Source organism: Montipora foliosa, chromosome 6, assembly GCF_036669935.1.
Source record: "Montipora foliosa isolate CH-2021 chromosome 6, ASM3666993v2, whole genome shotgun sequence".
NCBI lineage: Eukaryota > Metazoa > Cnidaria > Anthozoa > Scleractinia > Acroporidae > Montipora > Montipora foliosa.
In genome coordinates, this window is record NC_090874.1 from 59,792,729 (window position 1) to 59,817,728 (window position 25,000).

Below are 25,000 nucleotides of genomic sequence, written 5' to 3' on the forward strand. Positions count from 1 at the left end.
GTGCGGAAAACTCAGGTCAAGGGTGATCCCCAATTGCTCTGCAAACATTCTAGCCTCTTTGACGAGCGACTGATGACCTTGATGTGCCGCATTCTCTTCAAACGCCCGCACCAGGCTCATGGTGCTCATGGTCACTATACAGCTTAATGGCTGACTTGATCTTAGTCATTTTGTACTCTTCCTTTACTGATCTCATTCCAAGTCCTCCCAAAGCCCTTGCCAGATAGACAGTGTCTTTCAGCCCTAGTGGGTGCTTGCCACCACTCTCACACACGATCTTCCGTGCCTGTCTATCGATGTCGTGCAAGTGTGTCAGACACCAGTGCTGGGACCACATAATGAATGACAGCACTCAGTCTGGCATGGCAAGCTGATTGGAAGCTTGAACTCTGTTGGTGTCTGACAGTGGGCTCGATCAGATGACTGAGGGTCTCTGCAGGTAGGACGCTGCAGAGCCAGTTTCTATTCTTGAAGTAACAGTTCCGGTGCTTCTAGGAATCGGTAAGCTGTGTCTTTCTTTAGGCTATCGATGACCGTCTCCCCTGACTTGAACCCTTCAGGTACATCAACCGGAACACCCCTCCTCACATTGAGCACATTACACGTCTTTGTATTCCATTGCAAGCCAATGTCCTCCATCGCCTCCTTTGTCATCTTGAGTACTCTGTGAAGCTTTGCTTGAGACACCGCGAAAGACCTTCAAGTCGTCAATGTACAGTAGATTTGTGACTTTGGACCCTGCCGGTCTTGAGAGCCTACAGCCCTCGGTGCAGCGCAGCTTCCATGCTGCTGGGTTCAAGTACAACGTAAACAAACGCGGGCATAGAGCATCTCCTTGGGGTAGACCTCTGTTAAAACTGATCACGGGGGAGGTCTCATTGCCAACTTTGGTATTAGCAACTATCCTGGTGTTCCACGCCGCGCATAACTTTCTCACGACTTCGCAGATCCAGACTGGGAACCTGTGGACTAGCATGATCTTATTGAGCCACCAATGATCGACCGAGTCATAGGCCTTGCGCACATCTACTACTACGCTTGTGCCTATGATAGTCCAAAGTTACTGTCCTGTCAATCAGTAGGTTGTCGGTCGTTCCACTGCATTCCGCCTTTGCTCCTCTTTGCTGTTCCTCCATTAGATCGTACACCTTCATATGTTGATCCAGGGACCCCAGGGCGCACGAGGTGAACCATTTGTATGACGTATTTAAACAAGTGAAATCACCCTGCTTTTTGGGTATTAGCCTCGTCTTACCCTCTGTGAACCACTCAGGGTACGCGCATGAACTGCTGGTGATGGTTTTGAAGGCATATGTCACGCCCTCATGCAGTGTACATGCTCGCTTCCACCAATAATTAACCACCCTATCAGGACCAGGCCGTTATTTGGTGTTCTAGCCTTCAACCACATTTTGCGTTTATAATCTTCAAAGATCTTTTTTTTTTTTGAAAACTACATAAGACAAGCAAAAAAAGATAAAATGTCCATATATTGCCTTTTATTACGTTGATATTTACCTACTTTCCACTGACTGGCCACCATGATTTCCCGCGTAAGCGTATCCTGATTTCGTCTACAAATCATTCATGGATCAGGCGTAGACGGAAAAAAATACTTCCGGTCACGGTATTAGACACGTAAATAGTCCTTAATTAAAGTCCTTAACGTGGAATACGGAGGCGTTCTTAATTATTAATTAAGTCAACAGCTGCCATATGTACTGTGAAGAGCGCGCTTTTTCATACCTTTGGGCGGTTAAAAGCCCCTCGTCTTTCCTTCTGTTCGTTCAATTTCCAACCGCTAGCCTGGTGACAAGAATGGGACAGCAGTCCGTTTCTTGATCTTCCACTTGTTGATACAGTTTCCTCAGCGAGACAAGAGAAAAAGAATGGCTAATAGTTCAATCAAGCTTATAGAAAGTGTGAATATAATTTTTTTATGTTAATCACTCCATTGAATCAATAAAAAGAACCACTTCCTATTGTTTTAAGGATTAAAAGGAACACTTGTTTTAAAAGAAAAAGAAAATTGTCGAAATATTGATTCGGAAAAATCCAAGTGCGAAACGAAACGTCGTACCAGCTACGACAGTGCATTTTTCTTGATAACCCTTACAACCCTTACAATGAAGACTGTTACCTGCCTCTAGAACGGAAGGATTGTTCAGATCCTATCCAGATTGGGAAGGACAACAACGACTCGTGGTTTGACAAATATGTATTACATGAATGTCACGTACTTGGTTCAATAACTTTATGTCTTCCTATGACTGCTTCTTTGTTTCAAATACCTATATTGATAAATTCATTTCCATGTATTTATTACCTCGCTAACCACACAAGGCGTTTTTTTGCCTTATCTTTTTGCGGTCAAACTTAAGTATATGTGTATTACAACACATAAACCAACGACGATACACAGTACACGCGCGCTCTACACAGTACATATGCGCACGCGCACTCTACACACTACATATGGCAGCTATAGCTAGTAGCACGACATTCAGGTTTCTAGTGGACTTTAACTAGCGCGGACCTTAGAGATTTGTTTAGAGATTTAGAGAGGTTCGAGTATCGTTTTGAGAAACTAAACATTTTGAGCAAGAGCCGATAAAATGTAGATTTGCTTTAGCAATGCAATATATTTCGGCTGGCCAAACCAGCCTTCTTCATGTAATCTACATCCAGTACAAAGGAGAACTTAACGACGTTTAAAGGACGCACTTTGAATAACCCTGACACCAAATCCAAACCCACTACTGTCGCAGAACATTTTGTCTCTTCTCCCCACAATATTCCTAATGACATGCAATTAATTCCTATTGAAAAAATATTTTTGCAATAGAGACTCAATCCATAAGGCCAGGGAAGCTTTTTTTAATTTCAAAAGGCAGGACAATTAATCCCAACAGTCTAATATATTTGCGAAGAAACATATTAGATTTCTCTCTAACCCTAATACCAGAAGTAGATATGAGAAAGTAAGTCATGCTTTTCATTCCTAAGTTCGTTTTTTTTCCATTTTCGTCATGCATTTTCTTTCGGCCATCTTGGTCGCTCACCGTTGACCACTCAGCCGAGCGTGCGCACATAAGCCACACATATGCACACGGATCAAAATTGGAGAACGGAAATATACTTGTGGCCTAAAATCGCGAAACCAGAAATAAGACCCCCTTGATTCGTGGTCAACCCAAAGAACACACAGGGTTGTATGCGATGGAACATCGTCCACCTCAATTTAACTTACATACGGAGTGTCACAGTAGACAGTTATGGGCCTGCTTATCATCAAATCTACTGAGTACTGTCAGCCTTCTTGCAGACGCCGTCGTGCGATTATCTCCCGTGGTGACTCCTACTATGGACTCAACTTCTACAGGGCGACTTGTACATACTTGCAGAGTGGCAGCACTTGTGGAAAATGCAGTTCAACCCGAAAAAAGAATTTCTACTATGTGTGTTACAACGAAGAGAGATTTGCCAACTAGGAGCTTAGACTGTGGACAAATATTAAAGAATGTCACCAGATAACGGTGCAAGATAACAGGTTACGATGGAAAGAGCATATCGAAACAGTAGTTAAAGGGGCAAATAGAATCTTAGGCTTAATAAATCGAAAGTTTTGGTTTCAGAATGTAAAAACTACTCTGTGTAAAACTAGCTTTTTGGTTAGACCCAAGCTTGAATACGCATCACCATTTTGGAACCCCCATTACACCTCAAGTACTTGTGTTAGCAATATGTTGGATGCTCTTGGCCTTAAGCCTTTAGAAAACAGAAAGAGGATCTTTTGACTGTTTATGATGTATAAGATTATCCAAGGCCTTGTATAGACATGAATGTTCAGTACTATTCGTATGTCCCTAAGGAAACACGTACACGCAAGAGCCATGTATTTAAGTTTCACGTGCCTAAGAGCTGCACAAACGTTTTTTAAATATCCATTTCTCCCTCGAACCTAGGGACTGAAACCAACTCCCGGAATTATTTTTATTATATCTAACAACAGCGTTTTCATAAGTGGCTCAAGTTCTACTCGATAATTTTTTCTCTTCCAAGCTGACGTCCACGATCTCACCCTAGAGAAAGAATTGTAAACTGCCATGAGACTTTGTGATATGGGCAGTATATACAGACCATAAAGCCATTAACTACTTATCACTTAGGTAATAAAAGAATTAATGGGGCTTTCAAAATTTGAAAAAATACCAGGTCACCGAATTAGTTTTTCAGATGTCAGAAATTAAATTTTAGAGGGTCTTTCAGCAGTGATGTACCATTGCCATAGCAACAGTTGGGAATCGCGGCCAGCCACTCTTAAAAATTGCCTGACAACATCATTAGTTAAATATCAAAACATTTCCCTACTAAACCGGAATGAACAGTTTCGTAATCCTTTTTCTTTGGAAACCCACCGTTACCTGTCGAAAACCCTTGCTAACTTCCACCACCCAATTCGACTTCGAAACTACTTTCGGCAATTTATTCAAAACAACTAAATGACTCAATGTTTACCACAGTTTCTAATTAATTGCCTGAAACCATCGCGATAATCTTTGTTGAACAGCATACATATACATGGATTCAAAGCACTTATAGCGTGTTTGAAGAAGAAACAAACAAAATATACATCTGCTGGGACACCACAATTGTACAAATTGTTATCGTATGCCACAATAAAGAACATAACATGAAAAGGTAGCCAACACAGTGCAAAACAAATGACAACTGCGATGAACATTTTCAATGCTTTCCGTTTACTTCGCGAAAAAATCGTATCATGTCGAGAGGATGAACAATTCCCTGGACGTTTTCTTTTCCAAAGTCTGTAAAGAACGCAGCCGTAGAGAAAAGAAATGGCAATCAACGGAAGCAGATAGAAAATCACAAAGAGAACTACTGTATAGTTCCTGGATGATTTCATGGAATCCAAAGGAGATGGCCATTCTTCGAGACACAGAATCAAGCCGTGTGATTCAACTATGTTATTAGCGACGAGCATCGGCAAGCTTGAAATGCAGGGTATAAGCCATGAGGTCGCGATGATAAGCTTGCAACGGTTTTGAAGGATAAATCTTCTCAGCGGAAAATTAATAGCAAAAAATCGATCCAATGCGATTATCAAGAGACTTAAAATTGAGCAAAACGCACACACCTGCTGACAAAAAGGCAACAGTTTACACAGCACCACTCCTATAGCACCTGGAAGCCACTCGTCTGTGTTTGTTACTTCTATCACCACAGACTCTGGCATGTTGATGACTGCTGTGCAGAGATCAGCAATAGCCATATTAACAACAAATCTGTACGCAGTTGTCCGCATTCGCCAAGTCCTCAGAGTGATAACTATTAGGAACAAATTTCCGATCAGCGATATCGCTATGATCGATATTAATGCTGTTATCTTGCTTGCCCTCCCCAACATGTCTTCCCCACCTAGCAGAGGACATTCATCGCCATATATGTCCACATCATTGTCGTCTTCTATAAAAGTGTTATTTGCGAAGATACTGCTGTTGTTCATCTTGATTGAAAATAAATAAACGTCCAGCCCAGCCGTCTTTTCGGAAAAGTGGTACAAACGTGGTCGGAAGATCTGAAATGAAAAAAAAAAAGCCTCGACTGTACCAGATGACCCTTTAAGATGGAGAAAAGAGCTTAATGATTCTTTAACTGATCTACTATTGTAGATGGAAAGAAGCGCTTAATGATTCTTTAACTGATCTACTATTGTTTACATCATTAACAGCTCAAGCCGAGGTTGTTATTTCAATGATTTTCTTCCTTAGTAATGGTGAAAAGTGGTCGCCGTTATCTTCTGCGAAAATGTGGAGATGACTCTTAGCCAATCAGATATTGTGAGAGCGTTGCCTACTTTTAGCATTATTTTCCTCAAATGAGACGTTTCCGTCATAGTCTTGTTATTTAACAAATAAATGGCCAAGGAGTGTCAAAATATCAAAGAAGTGATACTGAATTTCGCTCACTAAATTTGAATTTTTACCGGGCTTAATAATTTCTGGTAATGTATTTTTTTTAAACATGCTCTTCAATAAAAAAAACTACCTTTTTGAATTAGTAAACATTAATTCAGCCAATATTTTCAGAGACTTTATACATATATAAATTTATATATTTATAAATATATATACATAAATGAGATCTTCAAATCATTCTGAAAGGATGGATAAATGACAAAATCGCAAGCAAAACTAGAGCTACCAAACGTGAGAAAAAAGGTTTCCCATTTAACTACAGATGCACGACAACAGATGACAACCTCGTTCTTCAATTCAACGAAGACAACAATGGACAATTTTACAAAAAGTGCCAACCTGGAAGTGTAGGTCAGAAAAAAATATTTTTAGTGCGGTGAGGTCATGCAGAGGACAATATTTTTTCCCATTGAATAGACCAATTCGGCTAACTCAATGTTGTGCCCAATTCAAATCTTTCGGGAATAAAACGATTTGTTCCAAGTATTTCCATATCATTTAAATGTGAATGCTTCATTGTCATACAAATTCAACACACAAAGAATGTTAACCCCGAGAGATTTGAATTGGGTACAACTTAGAGTTAGCCGTATTGGTCTATTAATGATTATATCCAATACAATTGGAGGTTAACTATCAATGGAGTTATTTCAGTAGAGTTTATGACTTAGAGTTAGAGTTAACGACTTCCAAAATCCTGAATTCAAGATTTTGGATGTCCAAAATCTTGAATTCCAAAATCTTGAATCCAGGATTTTGGAAACTTAACTCTAAGTCTACGACATAACTCTATGAAAATAACTCTAAGAATAGCTGTCCCCATAAAATTGAAACCAAACAAGGTTTCACTATACATTATCCTGTTTGTCTTACACGTCAAATTTTAGTTCAAAGACATTCCTATAAATCCCTTCAATTAAGTTGTTGCGAGACCAAGTCGGTAAGTAAGACTTTTAACTTCTGTAATTTGTACTACTTTCATGTGATTGAGAACTTATTTTCATAAGAAAAACTTAGACTCGCTTTTACTGGAAAGACGCTGGACTTAACTTGAACTGAAAATAGCGAGTTAGGCCAGTGGGAATGAGCAGCGAATAGGTTAGATATTTTCTAACAGGAACGTTTATCTACTGATCATGATAGTTTGCAACTTTATTTGTTTCTGACCGAAGCTCTTCAGGCAAAACTAGGAGGTTTAACGTTTTATTTGCTTTTTTGCAAATGGTCGGGAACATAGATCCAGATTTGACTTGTGTGTGAGATCAAGAAAATTGATCTCAGAGATTCGTTTTGAATAGGCAATCGGCTGCTATTGTGATGGAAGTCTCAGCAAATGTTGACCCGGTAATTAAAATGAAGAAGTGTACTTTTTCAATGATCACCGTGACTCGAAGATACTCGGAGACTCGTAGAAGATAAGGCATTGAACTAGCTTCAGGTGATGATTGACCCGCTGCACTGCTAGGACTGAAATTGCCCTAATGGTGCATCGAAAGAGATGGCAAATACCAAAGCCTGGTAAATAAGAAAAATAACGGTGGCAATCTCAGTCCAGCAGTACAACGGGTCAACTGCCACCTAAACTTCGTTTAATGGCCTAGCTCTCATGAATCTCCTATAGAGCATCCGAACTGGTAATCGGAAGGTCGTAGATACCACTACTGCAAAGGAACACTCGGATTTTTTTCCGAGTATTCCCGAGTCACCGTCGAAAATTAATCGGCTCTTCAGTTCATTCACCGCGGGTGTTAACATAATTTATAACATCTCTTCAAGTACAATCGCCAATATGCTCTATTTCGACCACCCTAGCAGTATGGCGGGTCAGTTGTCAGAAGAACCTTGTTTAGTGAACGGCCTAGCTCGCACGGGGCTCAGTCATACAGCTCAGTGTTAGACAACCCGAGCTAGTAACCGGAAGGTCGAAGGTTCGACTTCTGGAAAACTGAGGACCACTCTGCAGGCAATCGCCGGATGTCCTTATTGAACAACAGATTTTGAGGATACTCCGTATCCGCGTATCCGAGAGATACTCATAAAATAAAGAACTGAAGACTTGAAATCTGTAAATACTACCATAGAATTCTTGACTTTAGTTTTATTTCACCTTTCAACATGGTTGAAAGGATACTAGAAGAAAGATGGGTACATGACTATTTTATGTAAGCTACTGCCTCTCGTGTTAACTGTCATACCTTATGTTTTACGTCTTATCTCTCGAAGCAAAATCTTGATTCGACTGGACGACATAGAAGTCGCGCCCTGATATTAAGTCTTCCTGAATTGGAACTATTTTTTTTCGCGAAAATCTTCTGCTGCGGATATAGAATGACGTCATTTCATGCTCTTCTATTCTGTCTGTCCGCGAATTACCAGCCATGGCAGTAGTCGTGTCAGCCGGATGCAGTATCGAGGAGTATACGCAACAACACGATGAGGAAAGTTGACGCTTACTTCCCGCGCGATAGTCTTTGTTGAATATTAAATATATACATGGATTGATTGCGCTGATGGCGTGCGAGAAAAATAAAGAAATAAATTCGATATCTCTCGGGAGGCCACAGACGAGGTAGAACTCAACATACGACGATAAAAAGTAGCTGACATGATAAGGAAGCCAGCAAAGCGTGAAACAAACCACGATTGAAATAAACATTTTCAACGCCTTTTTTCTGCTTCTTGAGTAAACCTGAGCTATGACTGTGGATCGGTTACCAGGAGCTCTTCTCCGCCAAATCTTTAAGACGACCAAAGTGTACAAAGACGATATAATGGTCAATGGCAACGCGTAAAACAATACGAATAGGATGATCGTGTAGTAGTTGGGCGCTTTGACAGGGTCAAAAGGGGAAGGCCAGTCCTCGACGCACAGAATATCGCCCTCTTCTTCGACTACATTGTTGGCTACGAACATCGGCGCGCTCGCCACCACTGGTATGAGCCAAGTTAAAAAAATAATCACTGTCGAAAGCTTCTTCGACATTATCCTTTTTAGCGGATGGCAAATTGCAAAGTATCTGTCCAAAGAGATTGCCAACAAGCTCAGGACGGAGCAATAGGCACAAACTTGCTGAAGAAATGGCAAAAACTTGCAAATGACCACACCCACATCACCTGGAAACCACTCATCGGTATTACGCATCTCCACAATTAGAGTCTCTGGCATGTTGATGGCAGTGGTTAGTAGGTCTGCAATAGCCATGTTGACAACAAAACTGTAGGCTATCTTTCGCAGACTCCGAGTCCGTCTTGTGACTATTATAATCAAGATATTCCCAATGGAGGAAGTGATTATTATCACTAATAACGCTGTTATCTTGGTCGTGTTTTCGAGAGCAGTTACCTCTTTTATCGGAGGACAGTAGTCCAGCAAATCATCGGTGTATAGGTCATCCTTGTCTTCTTCAGGAAAGGAGTCGTTCATACCATTTGTTAAATTACCACTCGCGTTCTTCATGTTGTTTAATTGGATATCTGGAAGCCTCACTTGTGAAAGAAAACAATATACTAATCACTTTTACTGAAATATACAACAAATATTTCAAGTTCAATGTTGCAACAACAATGCACACATAAACACATCAAGCTAATTATCCAAAATTTAATAAATAACCAGATACACAAACAAATAAGCAAAGAAGCAAAAACATGGGCTGCGCACACAATTAACTGCATATAAAGTACACGAAGGAACCTGAATCAGTAGACATGTTTCCATAGAAACTTCTACCCTTTTCAGTGCAATCTGAACATAAATAGCTGATAAATGTTCATGAGTCCAAATACGTACATTGAGGAAAGGGTTCTCCCACAGTTCTCCACTGATTCCCAAGTTGCATCTCTTAAAACAAATGCACTGACGAAGGCAGAAGTCTCTGCCGAAACATGTTACTCTGTAACACTGGAAATTGTTGTTTTATATTAAGAGTTAGTGTCTCTACTGCTCTCTAAACCTTTTGGTAAAAAAATAATACGTTAAAAACGAGTAAAATCATCGGCCGATTGCAAAAAATGAAACAATTAGGCAACTATGAGAGACAGATTCCAACGTTTGACTGACATCAATCGAGTTTTTATATACAGAATTTATAAATGAAGATGGCATTTCAATTTGGAAATCTACTCTGAGTAAAACGCTCTAATTATAATCGCTAGTCTAAGCGACAAGTAATTACTTTTTGGCCATATATTTTGTGTATATATTGTGACTAGCGAACGATAGCTAGTTTAGGTGTCTACTGCCCAGAGAAATCCCCAAATAGGCCAATCAAATGGTTCATTGCCTATCACAGCTCTTAGTAAAGAGCGGTGTGTTAAGATTATGTGGTAGGCAATGCAATATACTCGGTTAAATACCGGCCTAGCTTTATAGTTTCAGATAGGGTCTAACCCTGCCGATGAAGGAACAAGTAAATCGTTCTTTGGCAGTTTCAAAGAGAAAATCCAGCCAGCTCGTAAATCACAGGTGCTCTAGTGAGCCAGCTGATTTGCCTAAAAACACACGGACCATCCATGAAGTCACTCATCTAGTCCCGTCAAATGTTTGTTCAATCGACTAGACAATTGATGTTTCCTAAACGGTGACAAGGGGTCTGTTTAATGGTTTTAATGTTTTTATCGCCGAGTTTAAGAAACTTTAAGTTAGGTCCAAGAGTTGATGTTACGATATTGTGGATCATTGGAAAAGACTTAGTCTATCGAGAACCTACTTTAATTTAGTCTATCGAAATCCAATAATGCTTCGTGATTTTGAAATAGTATATTGACTTATACACTAGATGAAAAGTGTTGAACAAGTGTATTTTTTTTTCAAGAGTCTTTCAGAAGAGAGACTGTTTTTGTAGAGTCTTGCAAGCCGGAGCTCGAACTAATTGAATTGAAAAAAAAAATGCATTAACAGAATACATGTCTGCCGAGTTCTGCCAATTATTGGACGATACCTCGTGCCGAAAATGGTCATGCAAAAAAATACATTCGGTACAACTTTCATCACGCCAAATTTAGATAAGATGAGATCGACTTCGGTATTTAGTTCAAGTGTTTTACAATAAACGTACTGGATAAATAACAGTCGGGAACGAACGTTCTAGATAACCAAGCGTCTAAATTACCATAATTACACTGAACGTTCTAAAGAAATCGTAATGCTCGTAAAGTTTCAAAGTTTGAAAAAGACCTACAATCTTAGAAAGTACTCAATGTTATGTTAAGTGTGAATGATCAGTATCACTGTTTTTACCTCACAGATCACTTGAAGGAAATTGGTAATGATCAAGGAAAACATCACCATCTGAAGATACCACCTTCAATGTTTTTCAAATTTGATGCATAGCATAATCGAAGAGGCACTTCCTCAAAATGACAACGGTTGATGAATTCGCCTTCTTATTGGACGGCATGTCATCGATTCACATGAGCCGAGCAGCTGAAAGCAATAAACGCTCGTGTAATGCATGATGAAGTAAAATAACTTAAAGGCAGTTCTCACTGTGTTTTACATGCCTTTCCATATTCTTTATCGCATATACAAGTTATAGCCTTGTTCTGCCGCTCGGCTTTACACTTTTGTATACCCGGCCCTCCGCTTGGTCATTTAGACTGGTAAAACCACTTTCTTTTTTGAAGTGGAAAAATGATCCAACACTAACCTGGACAATATAGGAATCAATGACTTTCATTGCCGATAAGCAACAGCTCGAAATTTGCATAATATTGACAATACTTCGAATGGTAAACGATTTTGAAAAATTCCACATAGATTACATGGCACCCAACCTCATCTTATTGTTCAATGTGTTTTGTTTTCTTTCTCGCAGCTAGCGCTGAGCGCTTTAAGGAACCGGAACAGGTACATGTAAAATGGTAAAAGCAAGTAAGTTGAAGATGGTGTTAATCGCTCTCTTATCAAAGAAAAACAATCTGGAACCCAAAAGCTGCCTGTCTAACTAAACGAAATTTTATCCATAGTTTTAGCCTTTGAAAATTACAAAATTATTCCTACTGCCAATGTTTCAATCATGCTGTTATTTTGAGGATGTTTCCGACGTACATTTATAGTGAAAAAGATACAGGATGTTAATAGCTGGATCTAATTTTCTCAATACCCGCCGCCGGCTTTCCAATATAACATTGAAAGCTGAGTCAAGTTTGAATTAAGCAGGCTCGATATACATGTATGTTAGAGACATCGTATTTTTTCAGTACCTGAGACGCAGCATTGTTTCATTAAAAACGTCTCTGGGTACAGTCATTGTTGTTCTGAATTCGGGGTTCCTCTTGTATCCAAATATTCGTACGCAACAATATAAATCATTTCAACAAATTTCCCTAATAATTTACCTAGTAGCAAAAGACATAAAAAATCATTAGTTATGACATGTACATAACATAAGATATGATTTGTACACTGCATCCAGTCCTATTGGTTATAAAACAAATTCATTATAACAAATCGTTGCAACAGCAAATTCGCAATCACGACAAGTCAACAATAATATGTCAAAGAGAAATTTCGATTACGTTTGGCGAAAAGGAATTATGTGGAATAAGAGACATCAAAATAGGCAAAAGAACAGTACTTCTTTGGCGCTCTTATGCAGCACAGAGTCATTAATTTTAAACCTTTTATTTTGACCACTGCATTAAAAAAAATGTTATAAAAGGAAGAGAATCTCCTGGATGTCCCATGAATTTTTAATGGCTACCTCGTCAAATTTTGCGCGATCGATCGAAGACAAAGGAGGTTAATAACAGGGTCAACCGAGCTACCATCGGAAACATTAGATAATGGATCTTTCATTCATTTGCTGTGGTAAACATTTACATTCTCCTTTTTATTATATTTCAGAGAATGCGCAATTTCGGCAGTTTTAGTCCTGTCAAAATATCATAATACTTTTTGTCTATCCCTCCAATTTTTTGCATACGCTTTGTTTTTAATGGGTTGCCATAAACAATCCAATCAGAAAATGAGTTGAATTCTTCCGTTTTCCCGAGTGGGGAAAATGGAAAAGTTGCGCAACAGGTCTTTTCTGTCACTCCCCTGCTACGTATTGTCTTTGTGTAGAGTCTTCTGCGCGTATTTTTGGTAGATTTCAGGGGGTAGTAGAAATGCGTAGATTTTATCCGGTGGTCACAGTAGAACATTAAATTAACCTGAAATGGCGTTGAAGTCATTGTAACGCCTATGGCGTTTTTTAGTGGACCTTTAAACAAAATATACCCTTATGGAGCTCGAGAATGGAACGTCAATTGGATAAACAAGGCAGGTGGTGAAAAAAAAAGTCTGGAATCTTTAAAAGCGACCAGTAATCAATGCTCAAAAATGAAGATTTTTTTAACAATCGCTCATTTATTATTCTCCGTTTGCATAAAAAGCTGAAAATAAACATCGCAGCGCACACAAGAAATTTAGTCGCATTTACCTCTTTGTCGAATTCGCTGTGATGTTATGTACAACACTGAAACCAAATGGCAAATTCTCTGGTACGTTTTCGGGTTGGATATTGGAGAAGAAACACCTTGAGTGGTTCTCACGGTGTTTACAATTTTCTGGCTATTTTAATAATTTTATTTATTTGTACTCAACCCTGCACAGTCTTCAGGTAAAAAACAATTTGAAATTTGACTAATTCTTGTTAGTCAATAATTATCTGAAAGAAAGCTTGTTGTCCATTTTTCGCTTCATTATAGAAAAAAATGGTTCTGGTTGATCCCGAACACTGGTGGGAAATTTCAGGAAATCTATTTAGTTGCATGTGGTTTTTGACACGTCGTGTGTTGCTTGTTTGAAAGAGAGCAATGAAATGGGAAGATTTTTCTTCCATGCACAGGAAAAGGTTAAGTTCATGTTTGAACTTAACTAATTTTTATATGTGGGTTGATATTTGATATGCAAGTTGTTTTTTAACCATTTTGTATTTCAAGTGTTCTTTCTGGCAAGTGATTAATAAGTAGCTATAGTTTTGCACGCAGTTTGTTTAGTCTGTTTAGTCATTCTATTGTAAAATGAAGTTTATTTGGGAAGCCAACAATACTTCTTTATCTGTTTCCTAGTTAACCCAATTTATTGCTACAACTTACTAGTGCGAAGATTTTTCAACGATATATCGCTTTAATCTAACCCAAAATCATTCAGATAGTAAAAAACGTCATATTTATTTGCCAATTCCTTCGCTTTTGTGTTTGTCAACATTATGATTTGCCATGATTCATGCAGATTCACGTGTTCGCAAGTTTGCTTTTGCGTGTCCGGCATAGATGTTTAGATTCTCAATTACAAACTCTGCTTTGATTGGCCACTCAACCTCATAGTGTAAATAAATGAAGGGGTAGTTTCTAAAGAAACTGTGGTGCTGCGTTGGTGGGGAAGTAGTATACAAAAATTTGGTTTTATCAACGGAGTTGATAATGTAAATTGGCCACCGTACAGAGATTCTAAACATTGTAAATGATAGAGATTCTAAAACTTAATGATAAACTTAATGATAAATTTATGATAAATTTTATGATAAATTTTTGATAAATTTTTCTCGAAACTTAATGATAGAGATTCTAAAAGCTGACGTTTCGAGCGTTAGCCCTTCGTCAGAGCGAATCGAGGGATTATGGGTTACGTGTAGTTTTTATAGTAGAGTAGGAGCTACGCTATTGGTGGTAACATGGCAACGTGAAAAATAGGAATATATTAGTTAAATGAAAAGCGTTCGTTAATACCGTGAGGATTAAGGGTGCCGATTTGAAAGATGAATTTTTGTTCGCTCACGATGCAAAACTTGTCTTTTCATTGTTAACACTAACAAGATATCGGGACCTAAGCGATCTGTTAAGATCACCGATCGTTTCACATGTACCTCCGCAAATGTCATTTATTGCATAACCTGTACGTTATGCAATAAATTATACATTGGTGAGACAGGTAGACGACTAGGTGACCGATTCCGCGAACACCTTCGCGATGTTGAGAAGATGACAAGGATGCATCTAAGCCAGTCGCTCGCCATTTTAATCTGCCTAACCACTCCAAAAAACACATGGCTATCTGCGGCCTTTTCCTACATCTAGGTACGACGGAAAGCCGCAAGAATCTGGAACAAAAATTCATCTTTCAAATCGGCACCCTTAATCCTCACGGTATTAACAAACACTTTTCATTTAACTAATATATTCCTATTTTTCACGTTGCCATGTTACCACCAATAGCGTAGCTCCTACTCTACTATAAAAACTACACGTAACCCATAATCCTTCGATTCGCTCTGACGAAGGGCTAACGCTCGAAACGTCAGCTTTTAGAATCTCTGTACGGTGGCCAATTTACATTATCAACTCCGTTGATAAAACCAAATTTTCATAGTGTAAATAGTTCACCCTGAAGTAAAAATAAATACGTTTTGTTTCCTCAGAAACAAAAAATACGTGATGTTCTTTTCTGAGCTGAGCATTCGAGCTCGATCCTCTAGCCTGCTTCGTTCATTCTAGGAGTTACCAAGGGTACCTATTGGATTCCTAAGCTTTTTTACTGTCTTCACTTTTTTTTATTTTCAGCATTACTCCTAAGAAAACCCAGTTTCAGCTCCTTTAATACCACCCAACTCAGTGCCCTGTGCTTTTGTGTAACAGGTTCCGCAGGCAAACCAGTTTACGCTCATGGAACGTCTAGATATTTTCTCTTGGGACTTAAAATGGTCCTAAGAGGAACTGGAAACAATGCTTATGCAAAATTTTGGAGGGACAAACAAAGAGTATTTTTGATATTGGCTAAATATCACGACCTGAACCTAGTTAAGTGGCCTATTTTTCACAATTATCTATGGCTCCGAACTAGTAATTTGGAAAATCGTAGGTTCGACTCATAGTTACCATCGAAAAAATGCATCTTTCATCAACAGCTAGGGAATATCACTCCATTACTTCTGTGTTTTTGTTGTATGGTGCTCCATTTACTTAGCACTGAGGACACAATCGTTCCAACCATATGACGAAAATACCAGGAAATTTCGAATTGAATGTTACTCGGTAGATTTGGTGTGACCGACCCGAAAGCAACCTGATTTTCTAAAACTTTTAGCCTCTATCAGTAAACTTGAGGAAATTCAATGTATAAATGGAACACACCGATTCCACTGATTAATTGTTCACTTAAAAGCTTTTCCCTACCTTTTGACCAACTGTCCGAGAATCAACAATGGGTTACTACAGTTTTTAAATGGTGAGCCATCTACAGTCGAACCTCCCGTGAGCCTTACGGGAGGTGGTCGCTTACGAAAGCTTTGACCATATTGAGTTAAAAATTTGCCTCATTAGCACATGGTAACTGCAGAGACTTACACCGTGTGCCAATGCCCATCTAAACCCACTATTTATAAATGTTTATTCCCATATGTTGATAACATTTTTTTGCGGAGACAACAAGACATCTATACGGTACCTTGGCTGAAATCGAAAATAAAAAAAAAACCTTGTCCGGGATACAAGTTGAACTGAATAGGGAATGATTGTTGACTGCGTCGAATACTGTACTTCGTTTTTCATACCGTAGTTCCTTTTAACTGTTGACTGTTCAGTGACATTACAGTCAATCAGCAAATCAAGTCTAATTTTCTGTAATTATAAGAAATTTAAGGTCGTCTCTTTTAAGACTGATAGAATACGGCGTGTGCATGTGCAATTTTTCTTAAACAATTTAAACGTGTCATTCATGTAAAAAGTTAATGTCCAGAAAAAACCCGGTACTTCCCATTGAGAAATTCCCATTGTTGTACTAGTCAGGAATGCGATAATTTTAGGTTCGACTGTACTTACAAATTTATACTGAATTATCACACGAAATTCTTAATCGGCGGACAGACGATTTGTAGGAGCTTGCGTAGTAAGATAGATTGAATGTCTTGAATGAAATAAAATAAAACATAATTATATATGGAATCTCGAGTATTCTACGATCGATGACTTCCTTGAGTTCGTGTGATATGAGCCCAATCCTTGAGCAGCAGACTCAGTTGCACTTTGCACAAACGTGCAGGCCAGTTGTTGCCACGGAGGCGCATTCAGTCTTCCGTTTGGTCCTGCGATCTTTGAGATTGGTAGTTCTTTTATCCTCGAATGTATTCACTCCTTTACTGTAAACACGACGCCATGTTTTGCGCTCTTGAGCAGTAACTTCCCAGGCATCAGGACAAATCCCACATTCCTTGAGATTGTATTTAAGGGTGTCTGTATCTGAGCCTTGGTCTTCCTATTGATCTCTTCCCATTTTCTGGCTAGGTGGCCAACGAGGAGCGCTTTAGGTATCCTAAGCCGTCTTCCATTCTTGCAAGGTGACCAGCCCAACGGAGTTGTACCTTGATAATATGGCTCTCGACTCTGGGAGTGTCACATCGATGTAGTACTTCAAGGTTGGATACACTATGTTACCACTTGCCAGTACTGCAGATGGAGCGCAGACAACGTTGCTGGACCTGTTTGAGGAGTTTAACATGTCGACGGTAGATTGTCCAAAACAAAACAAAAATTGGGCCTTCAATTCTGGAGTTCTTGAGCTCAAACAATTGTGAAGTGATAATCTGTATGAGCTTCCAAAATAGACAGTTCTTTAGTGAGGCAAATGAGTGACTATGCCAACATGCCAACAAATTAAATAGAAAATTGAAAGGGAGAAATGATCTTCGCCCTTATTTGGACAATTTACTCAATAGACCAATTTCGATTATTATTTTAAAATTCAAGTTAAAACAATGAACGTGACTTCGAGTGGGGGAATAAAACTAAGGATTTGTATGAGTTTTGCTTAGGACTGAATATCGAAATTGGGCACCTATTGTCTTAGTTATAGACACTGAAAAAAATGAGTTGGCTGGCTTTAACGGGATTCAAACCCATTACCCGGCTGAATTCGTCAGGTATCTATTTAACAATTAGACCCGTTGCCCGAAAGGGCTACGGGTCAATAGCCCATGAGGCGAAGCCGAATGAGCTATTGACCAGTGGCCCTTGAGGGCGAACGGTCTAATTGTTTTAGTATCACCCAACTAGTCGGACAGAAAAGGCAATAATAAAGCTAGCGAATGCAAGTTAAATTTTTGGGATTAAAACGAAAAAAAGCGTCACGCTTTTCGCTACTCGAGGATTATTAATAATAGTCCTCTAGTAGCGTAGCCAATCAAAATGCAGAATTTGCATTAGTCCACTAGTTGGGTGATACTAAAAGATATGATTGCTTAATTTAACGCAAAACTGGTTGCTGTCCTATCGCCAAAGTTGTTGAATGGTGCTAATTTCTCCTGTAGGAGCTGCAGGAGGAAGCTACAGTAGTTCTAAGAATCTCTCATTAAAGATGACATGATTTGTATCATAAGAATATAGCAATAATAGCTGTCTCTTTGCGGTTTTGTCTCTAGTAAATGTCAATATATATCATCCATTTCTGGGTATAAATTTTAAAAATTAAATGACCGTTTTGAGTTTTGTTGGTTAGGTACCAAGTGGAATCATGAAAGGGGCATCGTTTCACTGAAGTCAGAAACAAGTTCAATTTTCGTCAAAAATATAGGTGTGAAGAACAAATAATCTAGAATGGAACGTGACGGTTCCTAAGTTGTGACTTAGGTAAGCTTTGGTTAGTGAAAATGATGAAATCACACATTCAATAAACAAGCAGATAGAAGTAATGACAATGTCAGGGTTTTCAGTTTCTTATACGAAATCTCGCTTGTGTACATGGCAGTTTGGAAACAAATAAGCCTGTAAAACATTGACGCAAATGGGTATTGTCCTTTAAGTACATCTTAACATGCATGATGCTTAAAAAACTGAACTCAGTTCTCGTTAGTTACACTTTATGCCTGACCGTATTTGACCAAACGCTTTATTAAACAGATAAAAAGAGATTTAATGAGAGGATCATGTAAAGGAACTTTACATGAAAGCATTATAACAGCGTTGATTTAACTTTGTCAGGCTGTGGGCTAAAATATGGCCGGTAAACTTTAGATAATGGCTGATGAAACGAATAGCGTTGAAAGTATTCGGTTCCGATTTTTTTGAATGTTTTTCATCCAATCTAGCATTACAAAATTTGCATTCACATTTCTTTGAACCGATGAGTAAAACGCAAAACATGATATCAAACACAAGTCCGCGTTCCTTTGGTGAACCATTGAAGCTCTTTGGACATATATATTAAAATAATTGTTTGAATAAGAAAATGGAAGAAAAAAAATGGAATCCGGGATTGGAAATGTGATGTCTAAATACGAAGTTAAATGTCTTCTGTTCCAAACGACAATGAATAAAATTACAGGAAAATCTAATTGTACCCAATCGGAGAGTTGAAAGAAGAGCGGTAACGTTTATTCGGTAATTAATCGACTTCCTCATGTTTGGAGACCCAAAATTATTATACTCAATTAACATCAATATAAAGACACAACTTGGTGTGGCTCAAAAGGGGAAGTGGGAGACGAAGCGCTCCACTGAAACTTAAAAGGTCAGCCCCATGTACTCCTGGATTTTTGAGCTAAAGAAAAAGTTACCACCAGGGCGGTACACACACCGGTATGGAGGAGGGAGGTGAGCCTCCTCCCAGGGCCGACTGTGACCATTCCTGGGTAAATATGGAAGATGCACACACCGGTATGGAGGAGGGAGTTGGGCCTCCTCCCAGGGCCGACTGTGACCATTCCTGGGTAAATATGGAACGTGCACACACCGGTATGGAGGAGGGAGTTGGGCCTCCTCCCAGGGCCGACTGTGACCATTCCTGGGTAAATAATATGGATGGTGCACAGACCGATAAGGGGGAGGGAGTTGGGTCTCCCCTCAGGGTCGGCTGTGACCGATCGTGGGCCTCCCAAGGACCCCAACTAGCCTATATGTACATCCCAGGAGTGCAAAGTGTCGAGTCTATGGGGGAAAGAGTGTGACGAAAGGAGCAATTAATCTCCATTCCCAATTTTTATTGAAAATACACTCATATCATTGCCTCGAGTTGAAACTTTAAACTGAAAGGGACATCAGTGCGAGGACGCAGAAAACGATTGTGACTATTGGTAACTTGCATAATAATGCCTTGAACTAATGGATAAGTTATATATGTAAAATGAGTGATAAAATGATTGATACCTGACAACATGGCACTTAATAAGGGTTTCGCAAGTCCTATGTCTAAATAAAAAGGGGGAGGGGGGGGGGGGAGGGGGAAGATGGGAGGGAATTTGAAAAGAAAACTTCAAGACATATTGTGCTTGGCCGTGAGAAAAAGACCAGAGTGATAAAGCACGTGGTAATGCAAGCTATTGGACATTACAGAACGCCATGTGATCGGCCAAAAAAACAATGGAGAGATCATACGGTCAGCTCATATGAGGTTGCACGTGAAAATAACTGGACATAGGACAAAGCTCAAACAACAGTTGTCGATTAACTGAAATTTATTTCCGGTGATCAACAAATTATAATAATGGCCCCTGCCGGTAGATGTTTTGATGGGCGAAAAAATAAAGGAACTTTATTTAAGTGTTAAGTCGTTCTAGCGCTGGAGCACTAATTGGGGATACTGTAAACTGAAATTAACAATCAACGTAAATCAAGTCAAATGGTGGTTTTTGAGGAGAGTGGAAAACCGGAGTACCCGGAGAAATCTTCGCAATGCAGAGTAGAGAACCAACAAACTCAACCTACATATGACGCTGAGTCAGGAATCGAACCCTCCCACATTGGTGGGAGGCGAGTGCTCTTACTACTGCGCCATCCCTGCGCCCCTAAATAGATCTAAATATACTAGCTCTGTACTCGGTATACCCTCTTGGTTAACATTTAAATCTCCAAGTTGAAGTTCTAACCATCAGTAGATTAACATACTTACATTTAATTTGAAATTCACCTGGATGTTTGGTTGATCATTAATATAGGCGGGTACGAGTACTCATTATCAGCACCATCGCTTTTGATTCAGATCTCGTCAGTTTTCTTCGATTCAAAGCACATTATTGCCAGCACATCAGTTAAGGATCCCCTATTAAAAATAATCTTCCAAAGTGAAGATGTCAGTCTGTTTAATTAGCGCAATGTGTGGAAAAACATGCAGTTCAATAGCTGTTGCCAAGAAATGGGTTTGTGTTTGCTCTGAATGGCACGTTTTCGATTCTGTGTGGAAAAATATGCAGTTCAACTGATAGCTGCTGCCAAGAAATGTGTTTTTGTTTGCTCTAAACGACGCGTTTTCAATTCTCAGTGAATTCTAACTGTTTGTAAATTTGCTTTCTCATAGACTGCTTCAAATCTCCTGTTCAACGGTAATAAAAAAACGTTATATAGGATTTTCTTAAAAAAATGCTCTGTTATCTTCACAACGGACAACTATGCACCTTTTACTTTGGAATAGTATCTCGCGATCAAAAGGATGAGTCTGCCGCTTGTGCCGGGAAGTAGACTCAAATTACTTAACCATTACTTTGAATAACAGCAGGTTTGTTCACCTGCAAGTGCGGGGCCAACAAGGCATCCGTGTTAACACCCACATAAAAGTAAAATGATGGGTTCACTTTCTCCTAAACGAGATTGTTCGTGCAACCTGAAATTTGGTATGGACTGATCAAATAAGACCCGAGTGTTTTCCGACTTGTCGGTTCGTTTCAGTATTGACTATCATCTAAATAAGAGGATATCGAAAACATTGGGAAAGTGCGATTTAGCCGTTTGTTTTTTTGCTTGCTTTTCATCAAGAAACTCGAGCTCAATTACAGGGTCGTAACGAGGTATATTTTTTCGTAACTGACCCATACTTTTACCCAACATTTTGATCCCTCATTCTAAAAATGATGAGAATTTTGATCCCTGAACCCGCAACAATCTGATTCCTAATCCTTGATGGCTAATACCATGAAAAATACTGCTGATCCCGATCCCACGCATTGTGCACGTGATTAAAGATCCCAGGGCTGTGATCCTTGATCCCGGTCCTTTTCAGGTCTTTGATCCCTGATCCCGTATACCTCGTTACAACCCTGCAATTAGGTAGCTTCCAAATTTAACATGTTATTCATGATAGCTGGAAATCATCGACATTGCAGTTAAACAGCAATTTTCAGTAGTTGTGCGAAGAAAGCCTAAAAAATCCAGGATTGAACAGGGCCTAGATTTTCGTTTTATTTTGCACGCCTTCTTCGACCCTTCTTCGCGATGATATCCACTCACCTCTCAATACGTTTCAATTTACGCAGTTTAAATAGATTTTACCGATACACTTGCAAAGAATAGGTCGATCGATTCCTCTATAAGATTAGCCGGAACCATTTGCACACGAAGGCTTTTTGTTTTCCTTCCTGTGTCGTTTTGGTTGTAATACGAAAAAAGTTGAAGAAACGTCTGAAGTTATGGTATCTTATAGTCTTCAGGTATTAGAGAGGGCCGCCATGTTTTTCAAACGAGCATGACAAAAATTCCCTGGCCATCGAAAAACTCCTTGATAGGAGCTTAGCTGCGGCAACAAATTCCGCTCATGGAGGACTGGATCGCGGATTAGTAAAACTCTGACTGAACTAGTAAAAGTAGGACTACTAAAACTAGTAAGTCGACTTTTTTAAACGTACTTTTGTGAAACAAGAGCCTGTCATGTGATGCAAAAAAAGTGCACATGTCGTAGATGCTTTTGTATAAAGTCTCTGTTACGAGCCTAAGAAGGCCTATCAGGCCGGCGCTTATCTCCGGTTTCCGTAGCATGAAGCTACTAGGAGTATTTATACTCCCCCCTAGATGGGATGCTAGTCCACCGCAGGGTTACCCCCAGCATTACGCCGGTACCCATTTATACACCAGGGTGGAGGGAGGCACCGTGAGAGTAAAGTGTCTTGCCCAAGAACACAACACAATGTCCCTGGCCAGGCCCCGAACCCGGACCACTCGATCCGGAGTCGAGCGCACTAAGCACGAGGCCACCGCGCCTCCCAAAATGCTTTTGTACGAGTATTAAAACAATCGCAAATGCACTGACAGTGGTACAAGAAAAAAATGAGTGAAATTCTGAAAGTTCAAGAGTAATTAAAATTTACAGTGAGCAACCATAGTCGTGTAAAAGTTGTAAGAACAAGTGGTGACAACTCCGCGTTTTACTAGTCCAGTCAGGGTTCTCCCAATCCAGTTCATCCCCGTTTTATAATGTGCCTCTCAGAGACGTCCACCTAGAGATTTTTTGCTGCATTTCACTTGCGACGCAATCATCATCGTCATCATCAACACAAGCAGCATTCGCAGAGGAATTTACCATTGTCAATGTGCGCCTTTTGTATTGCTTTGGGCCCCCTATCAGAAAAAAACCCGTTCAACGACCATGTTCTGAATGGGGGGCCAAAATCAATACCCTCTGGATAAATATTCAACTCTACAACTGCGTTAGTATCGCTCTCCTATTGCTACGTTCTAGCCTCTTTTGCATACACAAAAACGAAGATGGCGGTTTTTGATCTAAAATGTCCATTTTTGAAGCGTTGTTGGCTATTCAAGGCATAATAAACCCAAATGAGTAGTCAAGTATGGCAACACAGGCAAAACTTTCGATTCGGAAAAAAATTTCCTAGGCCCTATTTTCCCATTTTAAAAAAAAAAAAAGATCTAGAACACATATTTAAAAACAGGTCTTAAATATTCGACCAAATAGTTGATTACCCAGACGCAAAATCGTCAGACAAATAAAACATGGATCGGACAGGTTCAAAGTCCAGAAATCAAGAGGGCAGTAATCAATTCAGCCTGCTTAGGCTACACAATTACCTAACTTTGCAGGTGTAAAATTCTCATTAAACACATCACCAATAGATGAGCGTTGCGGAAGGTGCCGACACATCGGTGGGTAACCATGACAACCCTGCGAGTGGCCACCACCAGGCACCGTCACAGTGAAAGGCTACTTCCAGGGATAAGGGGGTACCAGATCTTGAGGAAAGTACTAACCTCCAAAAGGACGGGAGGGACGGGGCACAAGAACGGGTGGGAACGCGAATGATCGATCGCGCACGCGAAATACTGGACAGCAAGGCGGCGCTGAAATTACTGGAGCCCCTGAGCCCCCCCACACAATTTACTGAGCGGAACCGCTGGCCAGCATTGTCCCGCGTTCAACGTTGCCAAAATTATATTTAGCCACATTGAAACGTTCTTTTTCCTGACGGCACAGTTTCAGACGTTTGCTTTTGTCTTCATAAAGTTACTGACGTCACTGTGTACACCCCAAATCATCTGATACCTTCGCACTGTTTAATAGCTTTGCCCCACTCTTCCTTCTTAACAAAATAATTTCCATTATTTTGCCTTTTCATGAGAGCATTCCTCTCTTTAAATCATCAAGGAACAAAGAACTTCCAGGTAAAATCGCAGAAAAAGCCGAATCCTCCATGTTATCAGACGGATAAAATACAATAAACTCTAGATTAGTTAATTCTAGCTATTAGTAAGCGCACTCCAGCCAATTTACGGGCGAAGCTCAGCGCGTCTTCTACTGACGAGTGAAAGACTAAAGATGTGAAAAGAATTGATAGCGTTCATCCTTTTGTATTTCACCCTATCTGAATAAAGTTTATTTTGACGAGTGTTGACAATAAGCAAATCTAGCCATTTTTCTAAGAATCTGTTAATCCCTGTTTACTATTATTCATTTGCTTTCATGTAGGTTTCAGGATCACATTATTTACGATTAATCACTGTTCAGGCTACCATTCAGTGCATTTACGAGGCCATTATTTCCAGGCATACCGCATTTGAAACCAGCTAATTTACAGGCGAAGTTCAACGCGTCTTCTACAGATGGGTGTTTCAAAAGACTGTATATAGCACCAGCTACAAAGGTATCCCCGGCCCCAAGCGTATCAATCACCTTCTTAGGGGGGAAGGCATCACTATGTTTCACTTCACCATTGGGGCCAATGCCATCCGCACCCTCCTCTCCCCAAGCACATATTACAGTAGCACCAGGTTTCGCCATGCTACGAAACGCTTTTACTGCTTCAGAG

At 39.7% G+C, this 25,000-nt stretch overlaps 2 protein-coding genes across 3 annotated transcripts in view; both read right to left on the reverse strand.

The window, feature by feature from the left end:
- Positions 1-598: 598 nt before the first annotated feature.
- Positions 599-12,268, reverse strand: LOC138005846 (uncharacterized). The gene is made up of 7 exons (XM_068852020.1): positions 12,204-12,268; positions 9,343-9,485; positions 4,519-5,599; positions 2,725-2,819; positions 1,747-1,893; positions 1,523-1,574; positions 599-1,044 (listed from the first exon to the last, which is right to left on the reverse strand). Exons 1-7 carry the CDS (start codon positions 12,223-12,225, stop codon positions 599-601), a joined length of 1,986 nt encoding a protein of 661 aa, XP_068708121.1. The 5' UTR covers positions 12,226-12,268.
- An 11,958-nt stretch (positions 12,269-24,226) lies between these two features.
- The window catches only part of LOC138007985 (ketohexokinase-like), a 19,517-nt gene continuing 18,743 nt past the window's right edge, over positions 24,227-25,000 (reverse strand). For both annotated transcript variants that reach the window (XM_068855144.1, XM_068855145.1), the window contains one exon: positions 24,227-25,000. This exon is cut by the window's right edge and continues 623 nt beyond it. In XM_068855144.1, the coding sequence (XP_068711245.1) occupies positions 24,685-25,000 (316 nt within the window). In that variant the 3' untranslated portion in view covers positions 24,227-24,684.